The sequence below is a fragment of the Mobula hypostoma genome, chromosome 20, assembly GCF_963921235.1.
Source record: "Mobula hypostoma chromosome 20, sMobHyp1.1, whole genome shotgun sequence".
In the NCBI taxonomy this organism is placed as follows: Eukaryota; Metazoa; Chordata; class Chondrichthyes; order Myliobatiformes; family Myliobatidae; genus Mobula; species Mobula hypostoma.
In genome coordinates, this window is record NC_086116.1 from 57,644,063 (window position 1) to 57,662,072 (window position 18,010).

Below are 18,010 nucleotides of genomic sequence, written 5' to 3' on the forward strand. Positions count from 1 at the left end.
AAACTTAGTAGGTGTGCACACAGGTACTTGGCTGTGTAAATTCATGTACTCTTCAGTTGAGACAATAAAGGAACTTGTCAGTAAAACACAGATTCACTTGGTGCCTAACTGATCATTATTAAGCGGTAATCATTGTAACATAACAACTAGCTACACATTCAGAACATCAGTATTCTGCCCTTTCACGTCAGCTCCAGTATTTTAATATATTTGTTTCTAAATTTCAAACTTCCACTAATTGCTGTTTGCATTTTATACAACATTTCTGCTGAGCCTTGGAATGTGGATAAGGGTATGAGGTGGTACTTGTGCCTGTGGGGTAGTTTTGTGGTGGCAGTAGGGGAAAAATTTAGTGAAAGAGAAGGGAAACTGTGTCAGCTGGTTAAAATAAGTACCAGATACTCACTAGAGGATCTAATCCAGTTCTATCAGTAGTAAAACAAGCAACACTCTGGATTTTCTGTCTGACAAATCTCTCAGGTAGTGACCCAGAAATCTGTATGGACACCTTGGAAAGACATTACCAGGGGACAGTGCTGAAACCAGAAATGTAAGACGGCCACAAATAATCCCGTCTGTGGAATTTATCCAGAGCGGTGGGACAGGAAGCATTGACCTATATAAGGGAAAGTTCTTGAGAAGATGAAGGAAGAAGGAATGGAAGGGGTTAATGACAAGAGATGTGCGGGGAGGTTATTGTGGAGCATTAGGACCGGAGCAGAGTGGTTATTCCAGACGGTTTGTTTCTCTGTTGTACATTGTTACAAGGATTAGGCACAGAGAGAATCTGCATTTACTGCCAAGTACCTTTATTGGCTCACTTCACAAGCATGTGAGTTTTCACAACTGAATACCTGTGTGCTGTACACTAGGCCCAGACATTGAGATTACTTCTGCAAACGGAAACAGATTATCTGAGAATGGTCTCACGTTTAGCAGATCATGAGTAAAATGCTACTCTATAGCATGAAACGTAATTCTCAAACACTTTATTTTAAAAAGAAATAAAACTTTATGAATATTGTGTTTTTATTTGTGAAATAAGTGTAGCTATGGTCAGTATCCCTGTAATAGGGAGGGAAAAATCACCCCAGGCACCCGTCCTTTGTTTGGCCACTAACCTACAGCTCCCCATGAAGAGGTGACCTGTTAGCGCAGAGCCATCCCTCAGTGCAGTTTGGGACGTGCCGTGGATCTGGAGCCAGGTTACTCACCCTGATGCATGCATCCAGCAGACACGCTGACAGATGGTGGCCCCACACTTTCCAGGCAGCTCTGCAAACCACACAGCCGTCTGATCCGGCCTGGGCTCCTGGGCTGCATTGTTACGCTGCATTCCATTGCCCCTGTCAGTTTTGAATAAACACGTGGTCTGGGATGGGTGTAACACACACAAAATGCTGGAGGAACTCAGCATGTCAGGCACCCAGTCCTGGAACTGAAGGTCTGGATGATTGAGCTGGAAATATAAACAGGATTCAGTCCTCTCTCTAAGTCTAAAATCTCCCATTCCAAACCATCTTGAAAGTCTTCAGCTACTGCTGAACAAAAGCTGATGTTGCGAGGAGTTTGTCACGGAAGCTGACCTTGGCTGTTAACTCTCGTAAAAGTTGAGTGTCCTGTGTTGAATTTACCCTGGGAGTCTGCTGATCAGTCAATGACAGACTAAATAGCAGAGTTGGTTTCATGACCTGAGGCTGTTGGCAGGGAGGGAGGAATGTGTGTGGATGATGGAATTTCTTTAGCCAGAAGGTGGTGAATCTGTGGAATTCATTGCCACGGATGGTTGTGGAGTCTTTGGATATAGTTAAAGCAGATGTTGATGGGTTCTTGATTGGTGAGGGTGTGAAAGGTTAGAGGGAGAAAGCAGGAGTATGGGGTTGAGAGAGATAGTAAAGCAGCTGTGATGGAATGATAGTGGAGACTCGATAGACCAATGGACCAATTCTGCCTCTATGTCTTATGGTATTGATGGGAACCATGACTAATTAGCCCAAATGACTTTCTCCCCCACTGCAAATCCTGTATCCCTGACTAGGGTTAATCTGGGATGAGCCAGATTTCCCCTCGGAGTAAACAGACTGACCTGTATTGAATTTTATTCTGTTCCTTAGGTTCCCCAGTGTACAATGGAGAGCCCTTTGCAATTCTCCTCTTCTCTCTTGTGAACAAGTTCTGCAGTGGGAATGCTCCACATTGCCCCATTAAGAAGGTGCTGTTGCTTCTCTGGAAGACGATTCTGGTGGGTCTGAATTTTTGTCTCATAGCCTAATCCTTGTTTGTTTTAACTTGTTTTTGTTTTTTTTTCAATTCACTTTGAGAATTTGGAAATCGCTGACGAGGGTGATGGGTATCGCCAAGGAGCGTATTTGGTATCACTGAGAAGGGTAATGGGTATCGCTGACGAGGGTGATGGGTATCGCCAAGGAGCGTATTTGGTATCACCGAGAAGGGTAATGGCTATCGCCGACGAGGGTGATGGGTATCGCCAAGGAGCGTATTTGGTATCACTGAGAAGGGTAATGGGTATCGCTGACGAGGGTGATGGGTATCGCCAAGGAGCGTATTTGGTATCACCAAGAAGGGTAATGGCTATCGCCGATGAGGGTGATGGGTATCGCCAACGAGGGTGATGGGTATCGCCGACGAGGTCACTATTTAATACCCATCTCTAATTCTCTATGAACCTACCTCCTGTTATCCGTACGGTGAGAGTACCGCACAGTGATGCTGGGAACAGAGCTCCTAGACTCTGACCCAGGAACAATGAAGGGATGACAATGTTTATCCAAATCAGTGTGCTATGTGGACCTGGAGATGGTTCACTGCTCTGCTGACCCTCAGAGTGATAGAGGTTATCCTGGTCCCGTTCTTGCCTGGTAAACATTTGCATTCACTTTCAAACAAGGAAGTCAGACATCGGCAGGAAAGCATAGACATTTTTTGCCATTTTGTTCCCCCACGTTTTTAGCCCTGGACCCAAACGAGCATTACCACTGTCATTAGTTAGGGTGTCAACGTTTTTGGGGAGAAGACAGGAAACTGGAGTTCAGAGGGATAGTAAATCAGCTGTGATTGAATGGCAGGGCAAACTGGATGGGCTGAATGGATTTATTCTGATCCTATATTTTATGGTTTTATGTTTACCTATGTTCTGGTGGAGTAAAACTTATAGCTAGGTATCACCTACCCATTTATCTATCATCTACCTATCTAGCTCCCTTCCTACTTTTTCCAGCCCAACGATTCGCACTGCCCAACAACCCAGCTATTTAACACTAGCGTAATCACAGGACAATTTACAATGACCAATTAACCTACTAACTGGTATGTCTTTGGACTGTGGGAGGAAACCGGAGCACCCAGGGGAAAAACCACACATTCATGGGAATGACATGCAGACAGATGGTACCAGAATTGAACTTTGAACTCCGATGTCCTGAGCTGTAAAAGTGCAGCACTAACTGCTGCGTTACTATGGCGCCCGTTGGTTGACGGTGTTAGTTTATGTGAACGGCGTTATATTTGGCCCCTAACACGGTGTCTGCACTTGATGCTGTTGGAGAGTTTGGACAAGTAATTGCCATCGGTGGTTCTGTTGTCAGTTCTGTCTCGGAGGCTTCGAGGATCTGCAGAAGCTGAAGGTGGCGAAGCGGGAGGAAGCCGGCCTCCCGAGGCTGCCGGAGAACAGTATCGAGGTGATGCGGAACCTCCGCGCATGCTCTCCCCCCGTCTCAGCCATGGACGCCCTGGAGCAGCAGCAGAAGCGAGGCCGCAAGGGCCGAAGGGTGAGACTGGTCCTGGTGACGCTCAGGAATCGAGAGCAGGCCACTCGGCCCAACATCTCTACGCGCCCCATTCGTTTAGACTGTGATCTCAGCCCACCATGCTTCCATCACAGGACACCTTATCCATCAGTCACAGTCCTGGAGGCAAACGTAGCTGACCAGTCCTGAGAAGGGTGGACTGGCCAGTGGGTTGGGGTCCGGGCATTGAGGGTGGGTTGAGGGGGTGGTAGAGTTAGGCGGCTGAACAGTGGGGTTGGAGTTGGGTACAGGGTGGTGGAGCTGGGAGTGGGGCAATGAGGTTGTGGTGGCAGTGGGGAACTGGAAGGGCAGTAGGGTTAGGTTGGGGAGAGAGGCAGCAGAGATGGGTGAGACGGTGTGGTTGGCGACAGGGCGGTAGGGTTAGATTTGGGGCAATAACTTTGGATTTTGGGCTGTGGAGTTGGTTTTGGTAGGGCAGTAGGATTGGTGTGGGGCGGTGGGATTGGACCAGGGTAGTGGAATCGGGTGGGGCAGTGGGTTATGGTGGAAAAGTGAGGTTGGCAGTATGGTTGAGGTTGGGGAGGAGTCTGTGAGGCTGAGGAGGTTGGGGATGGGGTATTAGGATTGAACTTGTTGGGAGCAGGAAGTAAGGGTTGGGTGTAACAGTAGGATTGGTGGTTTCTAGTGGTTTACTGGGAAAAGTGGCAGATCGGGTGTGACAGTGGTAGTTCGGGTGTGGTGGTGGTTCGGGTGTGACAGTGGGACCAGCCGCTTCTCGGTAGCTCAACTGCCGGTCAGAGGGCGATGTTCAATGGGTTGACCAGATGTTGGGTGTGGAGAGAGCTTTCCGGCCATTCTCCTACAAGGAAAAGCTGATATCCTTTACAAGTGTGTCATTGGACAATTTGCAGACTGGTGGGTCTGGTGGGAGGGGTGAATGTGGCCAGCTGACCAATGGGCAGGAAAGTTGGGTGGTGTATACACTTCGGTCCCCGCTCAGGATAACTTTTCACCCTTGGGTGCTGCTGGCAGGTGCTGGTAAAACAGGACAGCCTGGATACCTATGGCGAGAGGGACGAGGCACGGGAGGAGGACGAAGAGGCTGATGACAGTGATGGTGGGCTTGAGGGAGAAATGGATCCACTGGAAAGGGAGGCACTGGTCCAGTCTGTGCCCACCCCACAACAGTCCCCAGACAGAGTGTTCTTCCCCCGGTGCCTACCCTGGGCTCCCAAGGCCAGGTCAGTACTCCTCCATGATAATTTATGCTTCTATCTGCATCGTTGCATGATAGAAAGCTAGAAAGACATAGCACTCTGTAGTTCCCCAGGCCACTGGGTGCACAGCAAAACCACCAAATCAGAAACACCAGAGATTCGGTAGCTGCCGGCAACCTTGAGCAAGGCTGAAAGAACTCAGCAGGTTAGTCAGCATCTATGGGAGTTGACATTTTGGGCCAAGACCTTTCATCAGGACTGGAAAGCAAGGGAGCAGGGGCCGGGACCAGGAGATTCATAGTCTGTTGGGGGCTAGATCCGTGGTACTCAAGACCCATGATCCAGATCTATGCAAGAAATCCTGATACAATCTACAGAAGACTATCTTAAGGGCAAAGAAACAATTCCGATTGGGGTTAGAGACAGCGAATGTATGTCAGCTCTGGCAGGGTGTGCAGGCCATTCCCTCCTATGAAGTGAAACCCAACATCACGAGTGGCCGTGATGCCACTCTCCCAGATGGCACAGCGCCTTTTATGCACACTTTGAAAGGAGAATAAAACTACACTTACCCAAACCCGTGCAACGCCTGGTGAGCCTGTAATCTCTATCTCCGAGGCCGACGTCAGAACATCTTACAAGAGGGAGAATCCTCGCAGGGCATCAGGCCCTGATGCTGTACCTGGTGGGGCTGTGAAAACCTGTGGTGACCAAATGGCGGGAGTGTTCAGGGACATCTTCAATTTCTCGCTGCTGCAGATGGAGGTTCACTCCTGCTAGAATCAACTCCTGTCTAAGCGAGGACCTGGACCCGTTGTAACTTGTCCACCGCACAACAGGTCTACAGCAGATACAACCTCACCGGCTCTGATGTCAGCCTTAGACCACCTGGACAATTGCAACGCCTACATGAGGCTTCTGTTTATTGACTACAGCTTAGCGTTCAACACCACCACACCCTCCAAATGAATTAACAAACTTCAAAACCTGGGCCTCTGTACCTCCCTCTGCAACTGGGTCTTTGACTTCCTCATCGGGAAACCGTGGCCTGTGCAGATCAGATGTAACATGACCTCCTCACTGACAATCAACACCTGCACAACTCAAGGATGTGTGCCTACCCCAATGCTCTACTCTCTCTACACCCACGACTGTGTGGCTAGGCACAGCTCAGACACCAACAATTACACGACTATTGTTGGGAGAATGACAGATCAGCTGGTTGATGAGCTGACATCAGTAAGACTAAGGAAATGATTGTGGACTTCAGGAAAGGGGAACTCCCACCAGTCCCCTTAGTTCTCAGAAGTGGAAATGATGAGCAGTTTCAAGTTCCTAGGTGTCAACATCTCTGAGGATCTGTCCTGGGGCAATTACAAAGAAGGTGCAACACTGGTTAGATTGTATCAGGAGTTTGAGGAGACTTGGTACGTCACCGAAGACGCTCGCTCCCAAATTTCGCAGATGTAGTGAGCAGAGCATTCTAGCTGGTTGCATCACCGCCGGGTGTGGACGGGTCACTACACAGGATCGGAAGAAGCTGCAGGAAGTTGTAAACTCAGCCAGCTTCATCATGGGCACTAACCTCCCCAGCTTCCAGGGCACCTTCAAAAGGTGATGCCTCAAAAAGGTAGCCTCCATCATTAAGGACCCCCATCACCCAGGATGTGCCCTCTTCTCATTGCTACCATCAGGGAGGAGGTACAGGAGCCTGAAGACCCACACTCAACGTTTCAGGAACAGCTTCTTCCCCTCCGGATGGACATTGAACCCATGAACACTACCTTATGTTTTTCCTGATAAAGGGTCTGGGCCCAAAATGTCAACTGTCCCTCTTCCTATAGATGCTGCCTGGCCTACTGCGTTCCACCAGCATTTTTGGTGTGTGTTGCTTGAATTTCCAGCATCTGCAGATTTCCTCATGTTTATGTTTTTCCTCTCTTTTTGCAGTAATAATTTAATTTAATTTTGTTTCTTTTATATATACTTATTGTTATCTATAGCTTTTACTAACATTGTAATGTACTGCTGCAAAACAACAAATTTCAGGATATATGCCAGTGATATTAAACCTGATTCTGAATCTGAATAATAAGGTGAGGGGAGGGGAAGGGGTACAAACTGGCATTCTCCCCCCACCTCTGTCCATTCCCCATTCAGCTTCCCCCCTCATCCTTCTCTTCTCACTTGACTGTCTCCTCCCTCTGATGCTCCTGTTCTTTCCGCTGTCCCATGATCCATGGTCCCCTGCTATCATATTCCTCCTCTAGTCCTTCACTTCTTCAATCCATCTCCTCAGAGCTTCTCACTTCATCCACCCACCTTGCCCTTCACCTACTCTCACCTGTCGCCTTGCCCTGAAACATTGACTGTTAATTCCCCTCTATAGATGCTGCTGACTTGTTGAGTTCCTCCAGCACTGAGTGTGTGTTGAAAGAGACCCAAGCTACTTCTTACAGTTATCACGGGAATCTACAGCAATTTCCTTTCTCATCCATCCCAAGTCATCTCACTCACTTGGTCACCCTGTCTGCCTCCCGCACATCCTGATATCGCCCTGGGACAGCACTCAATTATTGCTCAGTGTTTCTCTTGTTAAGTGCAGGAGTGTACTGTGGTATCATGATGAAGCTGTTCTTTATAAATGTTCAGATCGGTTCCATAGGAACATTCTGCTGCCTTTCGTGATTTCACGTGTGCTGTCAGTTTGAAGTCACGTCACCTGGCTGTCAGCTCTTTTCCTCACTTCTGCAGGGAGAAGGACATCGAAGAATTTCTGGAAGTGAGCAGATGCAAGTTCATCGGATTCACTCTCGGCAAGTGAGTGAGGGAGCAGTGTTTGTGACCTTTCATGTACATGTGCGATGGGGCCACTAACAAGCAAACATCTCCCAAGCATTATCAAAAAAAAACCCACCAACCAGATAATGAGAGGCAGGAGAGCAGGTGAACAAAAGCTTGGGTAAAGGGAGCACACGTTTAAAGGATGTCTTAAAGGGGGAGAGAGGCAAGGGGGTTTAAAATGCAAATTCCTGAGTTGAACTTGGACACCTGAAGGCTTGTTTGCCTGCTAGAAAGAATTATAATTGAGGATATTCATCGTCTGCTGAGGGCTAGATCTGTGGCATTAAACTTTGGTGACCCAGGTCTGTACAAGAAAGCCAGGTAGGGGGGGCTATTTCAAGAATGAAGAAACAATTCTGAGTGAGGTTGGAGGTGACATTGGATGCACATCAACTCTGGCAGGGTTTGCAAAACATTACTTCCTACAAAGCAAAACCCACAATTATGAATGGCAGTGATGCTTCTCTACCAGACATGCTCAACCTCTGTTTTCCCACTTTGAAAGGGAAAATATAACTACAGCCGTGAAGATCCCGGCTGCACCCGGTGACCCTGTGATCTCTGTCTCGAAGGACGATGTCAGGCTTTCTTTACAGAGAGTGAACCCTTGCAAGGCAGCAGGCCCCAAACTAACACCTGGTAAGGCTCAGAAAAGCTGTGCCAACCAACTGGCGGGAGTATTCAAGAACATTTTCAATCTCTCACTGCTACAGTCAGAAGTTCCCACCTGCTTCAAAAGGGCAACAAATTTTTCCAGTGCTGAAGAAGAGTTGTGTGAGCTGCCTTAATGACTATTGCCCAGGAGCACTCACGTTTATGGTGAGGAAATGCTTTGAGAAGTTGGCATTGGCTTGAATCAACTCCTGCCTCAGCAAGGACCTGGACACACTGCAAGTTGCCTATGATACAGCCTTAGATCACCTGGACAATGCAAACACCTATGACTGGTTACTGTTCATTGACTTTAGCTCAGCATTTAACACCATCATTTCTACAGTCCTGATCGGAAAGCTACAAAACCAGGGACTCTGTACCTCCCTCTGCAATTGGATCCTTGACTTCCTAACTGGAAGACCACAATCTATGCAAATTGGTATAATATCTCCTCCTTGCTGACAATCAACACTGGTGCACCTCAGGGGTGTGTGCTTAGCCCACTGCTCTACTCTCTCTATACACATGACAGTGTGACGAGGCACAGCTCAAATACCATCTGTAAATTTGCTGATGATACAACCATTGTCGGTAGAATCTCAGATGGAGATGAGAGGGCGTGCAGGAGCACGATACACCAGCTAGTTGAGTGGTCACAGCAACAACCTAGCATTCAACATCAGTAAGACCAAAGAGCTGATAATGGACTTCAGGAGAGATAAGACGAAGGAACACGTACCAATCCTCATAAAGGGATCGGAAGTGGAGAGAGTGAGCAGTTTCAAGCACCTGGATGTCAATACCTCGAAGGATCTAACCTGGTCCCAACGTATCAATGCAGCTATAAAGAAGGCAAGGCAGCTGCTATATTTCACTCGGAGTTTGAGGAGATTTGGTTTGTCAACTAAAACACTCAAGAACTTCTACAGATGTATTGTGGAGGGCATTCTGACAGGCTGCATCACTGTCTGTAATGCGGGGGGTTGGGGGGCTACCACACAGGATCGAAAGAAGCGACAGTAAATTGTAAAATTAGTCAGTTCCATTTTGGGTACTAACCTCCGTAATATCCAAGACACCTTCAAGGAGCGGTGTCTCAGAAAGACAGTGTCCATTGTCAAGGACCCTTCCACACAGGACATGCCCTTTTCTCACTGTTACCATCAGGTAGGAGATACAGAAACCAGAAGGCACATACTCAGCGATTCAGGAACAGCTTCTTCCCCTCTGCCATTCGATTCCTAAACGGACATTGAATCCTTGAACACGACCTTGTTTTTTTAATATTATTTCTGTCTTTGCACTATTTTTAATTAACTATTTAATATACATATATATATACTTACTGTAATTTATTTACTTTATTTTGTCTCTATATTATGTATTGCACTGTACTCCCGCCGCTAAGTTGATATTAAACCTAATTTGGATTCTCCCTTAGTCCTGATACAGTTTCAACTTGTATCTTTTGCCTTCACAGACGCTGCTGAACTGCAGAGATCTTACAACTTTACTGTTTGTATTATGTTAATAGACCAGAGTGTACTTGTTCTCACAATTAATCTTGTATAATTCCTCCCTTCTCGTCTGTTACGAATGGTAATTTCCAGGAAGATTTCCAGTTTTAAAATGATTTGGACATAAGCGCAAAAGGATTAGTGAAGTTGTGGCAAGATAGAGTAACGGTTAGTGAAATGCTTTGTGGCACTGGTGATCAGGGTTCAATTCCCTCCGCCATCTGTAAGGAGTTAGTTCTCCCCACGACTGCGTGGGTTTGCTTTGGGTGCTCCTGTTTCCCGCACATTCCAAAGAAGTTCCCGTTAGAGTTACTAAATTATGGGAAAGCTACGTTGGTGCCGGAAGCACAGAGGCACTGTCATTGATGCAAAAAGTTCTCTTCACTGAATGTTTCAATGTTTTTATGACAAATAAAACTAATTTAATCTAGTCTAGTCTAACCTAACCTCCTTGGAAAATTTATCATTGTAGGGACATTGCAGAGGTGAAGTTATAAACTAAATATAGATTAGGGATAAAATTGTATGATAGCAATATAAAATAGGAACTGGGTTTCTCTGATGCATCTAAGCTACTGATATAAAACAAGAGAACGTGATATTCAAACACAGTTCGATTTTAGATTAAGGAGATATCAAGATACAGTGGATATGAGAATTTGGAGAGGGACAGTGAAGAGTACAGCACAGAAACAGGCCCTTCAGCCCATCTAGTCCATGTCAAACCCTGTAAACTGCCTACTCCCATCGACCTGCACCAGGACCACAGCCCTCCACACCCTAACTGTCCAAACTTCTCTTAAACTTTGAAATCAAGCTTATATGCACCATGTGCTGACAGCTTCTTCCACACTCTCACGACCCTCTGAGTGAAGAAGTTTCCCCTCATGTTGCCCTTCAACATTTCACCTTTCACCCTTAAACCATGACCTCTAGTTGTAGTCTCATCCAACCTCAGTGGAAAAAACCTGCTTGCATTTACCCTGTCTGTACCCTTCATAATTTTGCATACTTCTATCAAATTTCCTCTTAATCTTCTACATTCCAAGGAATAAAGTCGTAACTTATTCAATCTTATAACCCAGGTCCTCCAGGTACCTGGCAACATCCTTGTAAATTGTCTCGTTCAACCTTATTTACATCTTTCCTGTAGGTAGTCATAGTCATAGTCATAGTCATACTTTATTGATCCCGAGGGAAATTGATTTTCATTACAGTTGCCCCATCCAAGAATAGAGTATAAATATAGCAATATAAAACCATAAATAGTTAAATAGTAATATGTAAATTATGCCAGGAAATAAGTCCAGGACCACCCTATTGGCTCAGGGTGTCTGACCCTCCAATAGAGGAGTTGTAAAGTTTGATGGCCACAGGCAGGAATGACTTCCTATGACGCTCTGTGTTGAATCTCGGTGGAATGAGTCTCTGGCTGAATGTACTCCTGTGCCCACCCAATACATTATGTAGTGGATGGGAGACATGGTCCAAGGTGGCATGCAAGGTAGGTAACCAACTGGTCCAGATCCCTTTGCAAGGCAGAATAACCTTCCTTGCTGTCCACCACACCCTCAATCTTGGTGTCATCTGCAAATTTTGTGATCCAGTTAACCACATTCAAATAACAATCTGTAATGAGAGGTTATCCTCAGAAAGAGTTGCAGGGCTGGTCGGTGATTTTACTTTGACTGAAAATAGAAAAAGTTTTAAAAAAAGGACTAAGAACAGAAAAAGCTGGGGATGTGGTAAGCAGGTCCAGCTGAATTTGGCGAGACAGAAGCAAGTAAGGTTTACAGTTAATTACAGACTCTTCCCTCGCAAATGTCAGCAACACGTCAATCATTTCTAATCCAAGTTCTGCCATTGTCAGATTAAAATGAATTTACCTTCTGAGCTTTTTATTAGAACGGAATTTCTATCAGAACAGAATGATCAACAAAACTGGAGGAAAAGCAGGAATGTGAAGTTAGAGAATTCCAACAAAGGAGCGAATAAAATGGTGGGCTTAATAGTCTCTTACTGGAATTGTTTAGAATTAGAATTGTATCCTACATTCCCACTTCTTTGCCCAGATAAAACACACTTCCACTTATCACAGGTATATTTATGGTGAATTCTGTTGGCTTGAATGTTGCACTCGTGTTAATTTTAAAATGTTCTTGTGTTCTGTTTCCAGCGACACTGATACTCTGGTAGGTTTGCCCAGACCCATCCACGAGAGCATAAAGACCCTGAAACAGGTAGGAGAGCAGGTGTTGAACAGATTCTTTCCAAATCATGTAGTTTTCATTTCAGAGCAAGAAAACACACGCACATGCAAATTTATTAGCAAAGCAGAACAGAAATATTTTTCCCCTGAATGAAAATGCTGCAGATTTGACAGCAACCACCCAGTATGTGCAGTATCTGCTTTGAAACAATTAAAATTGGGGATTCGTTTGACATCAGAATTGACGTAGGGCAGATTAGACAGCAAGTGCCCAATATCAACTTGATAGTAGACTCTCCATTACAGTCTCAAACAGCTTCTCCACTTCCGAGCTTAAAGGTCTCAGCTTTTTCTATTGGACTATGACATTGGGATCCTTTTTAGAAACAACTGGATGAAGAAATACAGGGAGAGAAAATGCTGATGTTTAGGGTCAAAACCATACATCAGAAGCATTAATAATACCCTTGCAGCCACCTCCACCTCCCACCCCCACGGATGCTGCTCGACCTGCCGAGTCCCCCAGCAGATGATTTTGTGCTCTGGATTTCAGCATCTGCAGACTCTTGTGTCTCTGGTCATGCCAGGAATTCGATGTTCTGTTCAGAAGTTCTCTGCTAAAGCTCGTAGCTATTGAAAACAAATTCTCTCCCTCAGCTCTGTGCATCTGCTCCTGTTTGGTACACTATATTCAAAGAAAATTCAACACTTCTGTTTGCATTTGCTTTTCATTTCCTTTGATTTTTTTTGTTGCTTTTTTTCCTCTTTATTTTCTTTCTGCTTCATATCCGTTCTTTCTCGTCTTCTTATTTCTCTTTCTAGAGTGATGCTCAGAAGGTGTTTACTTCACGCAGAGCCTGTACCAGTGATGTACTGTTTCCCGTTTGTCTCTCTTTCTTCTCCTCAGTCATTTTCCTTTCCTCTGATTTTCTTTTGCATCCCCACTTTCCATTCATTTCCTTTTCTCTGTTGTTTTCTCTAACTCACTCTCACCTCTTCAGCATTCTCTCTTTTGCTCTAAATCTCTTTCCCCGATACAAAAACTGACAGACACGCGAGGTTCAGGATAAGCTGAAGGCTGGTTTGATTGTCCAGCAGATCTATTTCCAGTTCACTATGTGAGTGATAGACAGGGAACTTCAGAAGATCCTTGGTTCCGCACTTTGCTTTGCTACCACAATGATCTTCTTCATTTTCTCTTTTATTACTCTTCTCTTTATTTTTATTTCTTTCTTTCTGACTCTTTTTGTTTCTCTTTCTGAGAATCATAGAAGCTTTACCCTGTTATAGAAGGCTATTCAGTCATTATCATGGAGAGATACAGAGAGATACAGTGGCTCACAGACTCTGTGCTGACCGTCAATCTCCCATTTGCAACCAACCTACATTTTAATCCTCACAGGCCTACCCGCCTCCTCTTCATGCTCTCTGTCCCCTCCCCCTTGTGCTCACTCGCCCTCACCCCGTGCTCACTCCCCCCCGCCCCTCGTGCTCGCACCCCCAACCCCTCGTGCTCACTCCCCGCCTCCCGCCGACGGCACTCCCCACCTCTCCATCATGTTCACTCCCCCAGCCCCTCGAGCTCACTCCCCACCTCTCCATCGTGTTCACTCCCCCTGCCCCCATCGACCCTCCCCACCTCCTCCTCATGTTCACTCCCCCCCTTCCTCGTGCTCACTCCCTGCCTCTCCCTCATTCACTCCCCACCTCTCCCTCCTGCTCACATCCCCCTCCCCCTGGCGTTCACTTCCCCTCACGTTCATTCTCCCCTCGCATTCGCTGCCCCTCCCCTCGCATTCACTCTCCCCTCGCGTTCGCTCCCTTCCCTTCACATTCATTCCCCCTTGCATTCACTCTCCCCTCGCATTCACTCCCCCCTCCCCCTCGTGTGCCTACCCACAACTCTCTGTTGCCTTCATTTGCCCACTCTGGTCCGGTTGCCTGAAACGGCCTGTACTCCCTATGCCAGCCCTGAGCCACATCTCAGCAGTGATCAGACGCACAACGGCTCCCAACCCAGCCGACACCAGCCCTGTCGTTCTACGTCCCCTCTCCAAACCGTGGATGATTCATTACGGTGAGAGCCCAGGTGAATGGCAGAACTTGTCAGCTCCCAGTGCTCCGTGCGTTTAGTTATACAATACCACCATTTGTCTCTGATTCCATTGATGCCCCCTTCCTGAACAAAAGTCCTGAGTCTGCTGTAAGGTGCCAGTGAATAAGCCTCTTTAATGAGCCCTCACTTTTAAACCGTAACTAAAAATTTCTACAATAATAACACAGCTTCTGGAAACAGTTCCAGTCCTTAAATGTATAGAATGTTTTGCTGTTATCTCTTCAGTTATGTTTAAGAATTTCAACTATTTGTTTCCAGTTTGGCTGGTACAGTAATGCTCCTACTTGTCTGCCATTTTCTATGTAACATGTTTATCTGCTCTTTAAAAGGTAGATCACTGGGCAAGAAATACTTAGAGGTATTCTGAATGAATGAGTGTGTGTGTGAAATATAATTGTGTTTGTTCTTCCACTGGATGAAGACAGACAATGGCCAATGAAAACTGTTGCAATGATCTGAAGATGGCAGGGCAGCAAGAGATCTGAAGTTCTAGAAACATAGAAAACCTACATCACAATACAGGCCCTTTGGCCCACAATGCTGTGCCAAACATTTATTTACTTTAGAAATTACCTAGAGATACCCATAGCCCTCTATTTTTCTAAGCTCCATGTACCTATCCAAAAGTCTCTTAAAAGACCCTATCGTATCTGCCTCCACCACCGTTGCCGGTGGCCCATTCCACGCACTCACCACTCTCTGCGTAAAAAAACTTACCCCTGACATCTCCTCTGTACCTACTTCTAAGCACCTTAAAACTGTGCCCTCTTGTGTTAACCTTTCAGCCCTGGAAAAAAGCCTCTGACTATCCACATGATTAATGCCTCTCATCATCTTATACACCTCTATCAGGTCACCTCTCATCTTCCGTCGCTCCAAGGAGAAAAGGTCGAGTTCACTCAACCTATTCTCATAGGGCATGCTCCCCAATCTAGGCAACATCCTTGTAAATCTCCTCTTTCTATGGTTTCCACATCCTTCCTGTAGTGAGGAGACCAGAACTGAGTACAGTACTCCAAGTGGGGTCTGACCAGGGTCCTATATAGCTGCAACATTACCTCTCAGCTCCTAAATTCAATTCCACGATTGATGAAGGCCAATGCACTGTGTACCTTCTTAACCATAGAGTCAACCTGCCCAGCAGTTTTGAGTGTCCTATGGACTTGGACCCCAAGATCCCTCTGATCCTCCACACTGCCAAGAGTCTTACCATTAATACTATATTCTGCCATCATATTGACCTACCAAAATGAACCACCTCTTCCTAGACATGAAACGTCGACTGTACCTCTTCCTAGAGATGCTGCCTGGCCTGCTGCGTTCACCAGCAACTTTGATGTGTGTTGCTTGAATTTCCAGCATCTGCAGAGTTCCTGTTGTTTGCACCTCACACTTATCTGGATTGAACTCCATCTGCCATTTCTCAGCCTACTTTTGCATCCTATCGATGTACTGCTGTAACTTCTGACAGCCCTCCACACTACCCACAACACCTCCAACATTTGTGTCATCAAATTTGCCATGGGATTTCTCATTCCCGTTTTGCATTTGGAATGACTAGCCAGTGTTTTGACGAATACACTCTTCAGTCTTTTATTATATTTAAAAACACACAGCAGATGCTGAAAATCTGAAATAAAGACAGAAGATGGTGTGTCGATGACGGAAAACATAGAGTCTGTTTCTCTGTGCTTGGGTGTTGCCTGACCTGCTGAATGTTTTTATTTCAATCCTTTGCTCTTTCGCCCTATGGGATTGTTGTCAGCAAGCACGCGCTCGTAAGTTACCCTTGAGAATGGAGGGGTGAGCCACTTCCCTCAAATGCCACAGTGTGTGTGTGGAGAAGGTGTTCCCATTGAACCATGGGAAATTTCCAGGGTATTGTTGTTATGACAACACTGGAATGGGCAACACGTACCTGAGTCAGAGAGGTGTGTGACTTGGGGAGAACGTGGAATGTGATGTTACCAAATGTCCAATGCCTTTGGAAGATGGTTCTTGTGTCCCTTCCATCTTATTTTTCACACCTCCCCCCACATTCTAGCTACTTTATATTGTTGGTCTGTAATCATCTGACTCTGCAGAGCTGAGAACCCAATCCTGGCGAACAAGTCTTCCATAAATGGCATCTTCAAAGTTCAAAGCACATTTATTATCAAAGTATGTATAACTATATAAAACCTTGAGATTCATCTCCTTACAGGCAGCCACAAAACATAAAAACACAATACACATTTTTTTAAAGAGCATCAAATAGCCACTGTGCAAAAAACAACAACTTATACAAACAATAAAAAGTAAATAACATGCTGAACTTTATGAGTTACCTCCTGTCCCCAATAAAGTGTCTACTGAATGTATGTTCATACACAAAGCTGGTGGAACTCAGCAGGTCACACAGCATCTGTAGAAAAAAAGTACAGACGACATTTCAGCCCAAAACATTGACTGTACTTTTTTTCTGTAGATGTTGCCTGGCCTGCTGAGTTCCTCCAGCATTTTGAGTGTGTTGCTTGGATTTCCAGCAACTGCAGATGAGCGTATGTTCGTGGTCTTTTACTGCTGTAGCCCAGCCACTTCAAGTTTTGACGTGTTGTGCATTCAGAGATACTCTTCTGCACACCACTGTTGTAACATGTAGTTATTTGAGTTCCTGTTGCCTTCCTGTCAGCTTGAATCAGCAAGGCATTTTCACCCACAAAACTGCTGTTCGACGTTTTTTTCCCAAAATTCTCTGCAAACTCGAAGCTGTTGGGCATGAGAATTCCAGGAGATCAGCAGTTTCTGCGATACTCAGACCACCTCATCTGGCACCAACAATCATTCCAAGATCACAGCCACTTAGATCACATTCCTCCCCCATTCTGAGGTTGGGTTTGAACAACAACTGAACGTCTTGTCCTTATCCACATGATACTTGCCTTCACGAGGAGGTGTACCTAATAAAGTGGCCACTGAGTGTGTTACTGAGGTAATAGACTGTGCTGTTTGGACTTCGACAGTGCTAAAACTTGCTAACCCTGCCTGCTCTGGTTCACACAGAAAGTGCAGGCAATTCAACGGTGTTGTGTATGGGTGGACGGAAACATTTTGCTTGGAATCTGATTGCTTTCCTACCTTTCCCCAAATAGCACAAGTACACGTCCATCGCTGAAGTTCAGGCCAAGAGGGAGGAGGAGCTTCAGAAATCCCCAGTGTCACTGGTAAGGACCACTTGTGGGGCTGTGTCCCGGTGATATTGAAGATACGGGCTGAGAGGGTTCTTCCAGTACTATTCTGCCACCCCATCCATCGGCTGTCCCTCAGGGCCCGAGGTTGTCGACCTCCCAGCTCCCCCTCCATCACTCGTACCTGAAGTGAGTCGACACTTCCCGCGTTCCTTATCGGTGTTTGGTGATGCACTGAAACACTGGCGTTGAGAAGGAGCTGTCACTGGGATTGCCAGGAGATTAGCTGAATTATCCCAGGGAAAGCAGATTTTGGATGCGGCTGATAGAGTTAAGGCTGGAAAGACTACAAAGATGGAAAGACGCTGTATAATACTGTGAGGAGAAACTGCTGAGGGAAACCTGTCTGTCGTCAGATCGAGTCTATAATACAGTACAGAGGGTGGGTGCAATGTTACTGCTCCTGCTACAATAAACAATACTGTCAGCAGTATTCCCACCCAGCTCATGTTAAAGTGA

The 18,010-nt window shown here is 45.9% G+C and overlaps 1 protein-coding gene across 2 annotated transcripts in view; it reads left to right on the forward strand.

Annotated features, from left to right (window-relative positions):
- The window catches only part of LOC134359560 (striatin-interacting protein 1-like), a 63,992-nt gene that overhangs the window by 27,994 nt on the left and 17,988 nt on the right, over positions 1-18,010 (forward strand). The window contains exons 8-13 of one of the 2 annotated variants that reach the window (XM_063073007.1): positions 2,115-2,242; positions 3,606-3,788; positions 4,800-5,008; positions 7,739-7,804; positions 12,176-12,239; positions 17,456-17,527. In XM_063073007.1, coding sequence (XP_062929077.1) covers positions 2,115-2,242; positions 3,606-3,788; positions 4,800-5,008; positions 7,739-7,804; positions 12,176-12,239; positions 17,456-17,527 — 722 coding nt within the window. The remainder of the gene's footprint in view (positions 1-2,114; positions 2,243-3,605; positions 3,789-4,799; positions 5,009-7,738; positions 7,805-12,175; positions 12,240-17,455; positions 17,528-18,010) is intronic. The other variant, XM_063073008.1, reaches the window with a different exon arrangement.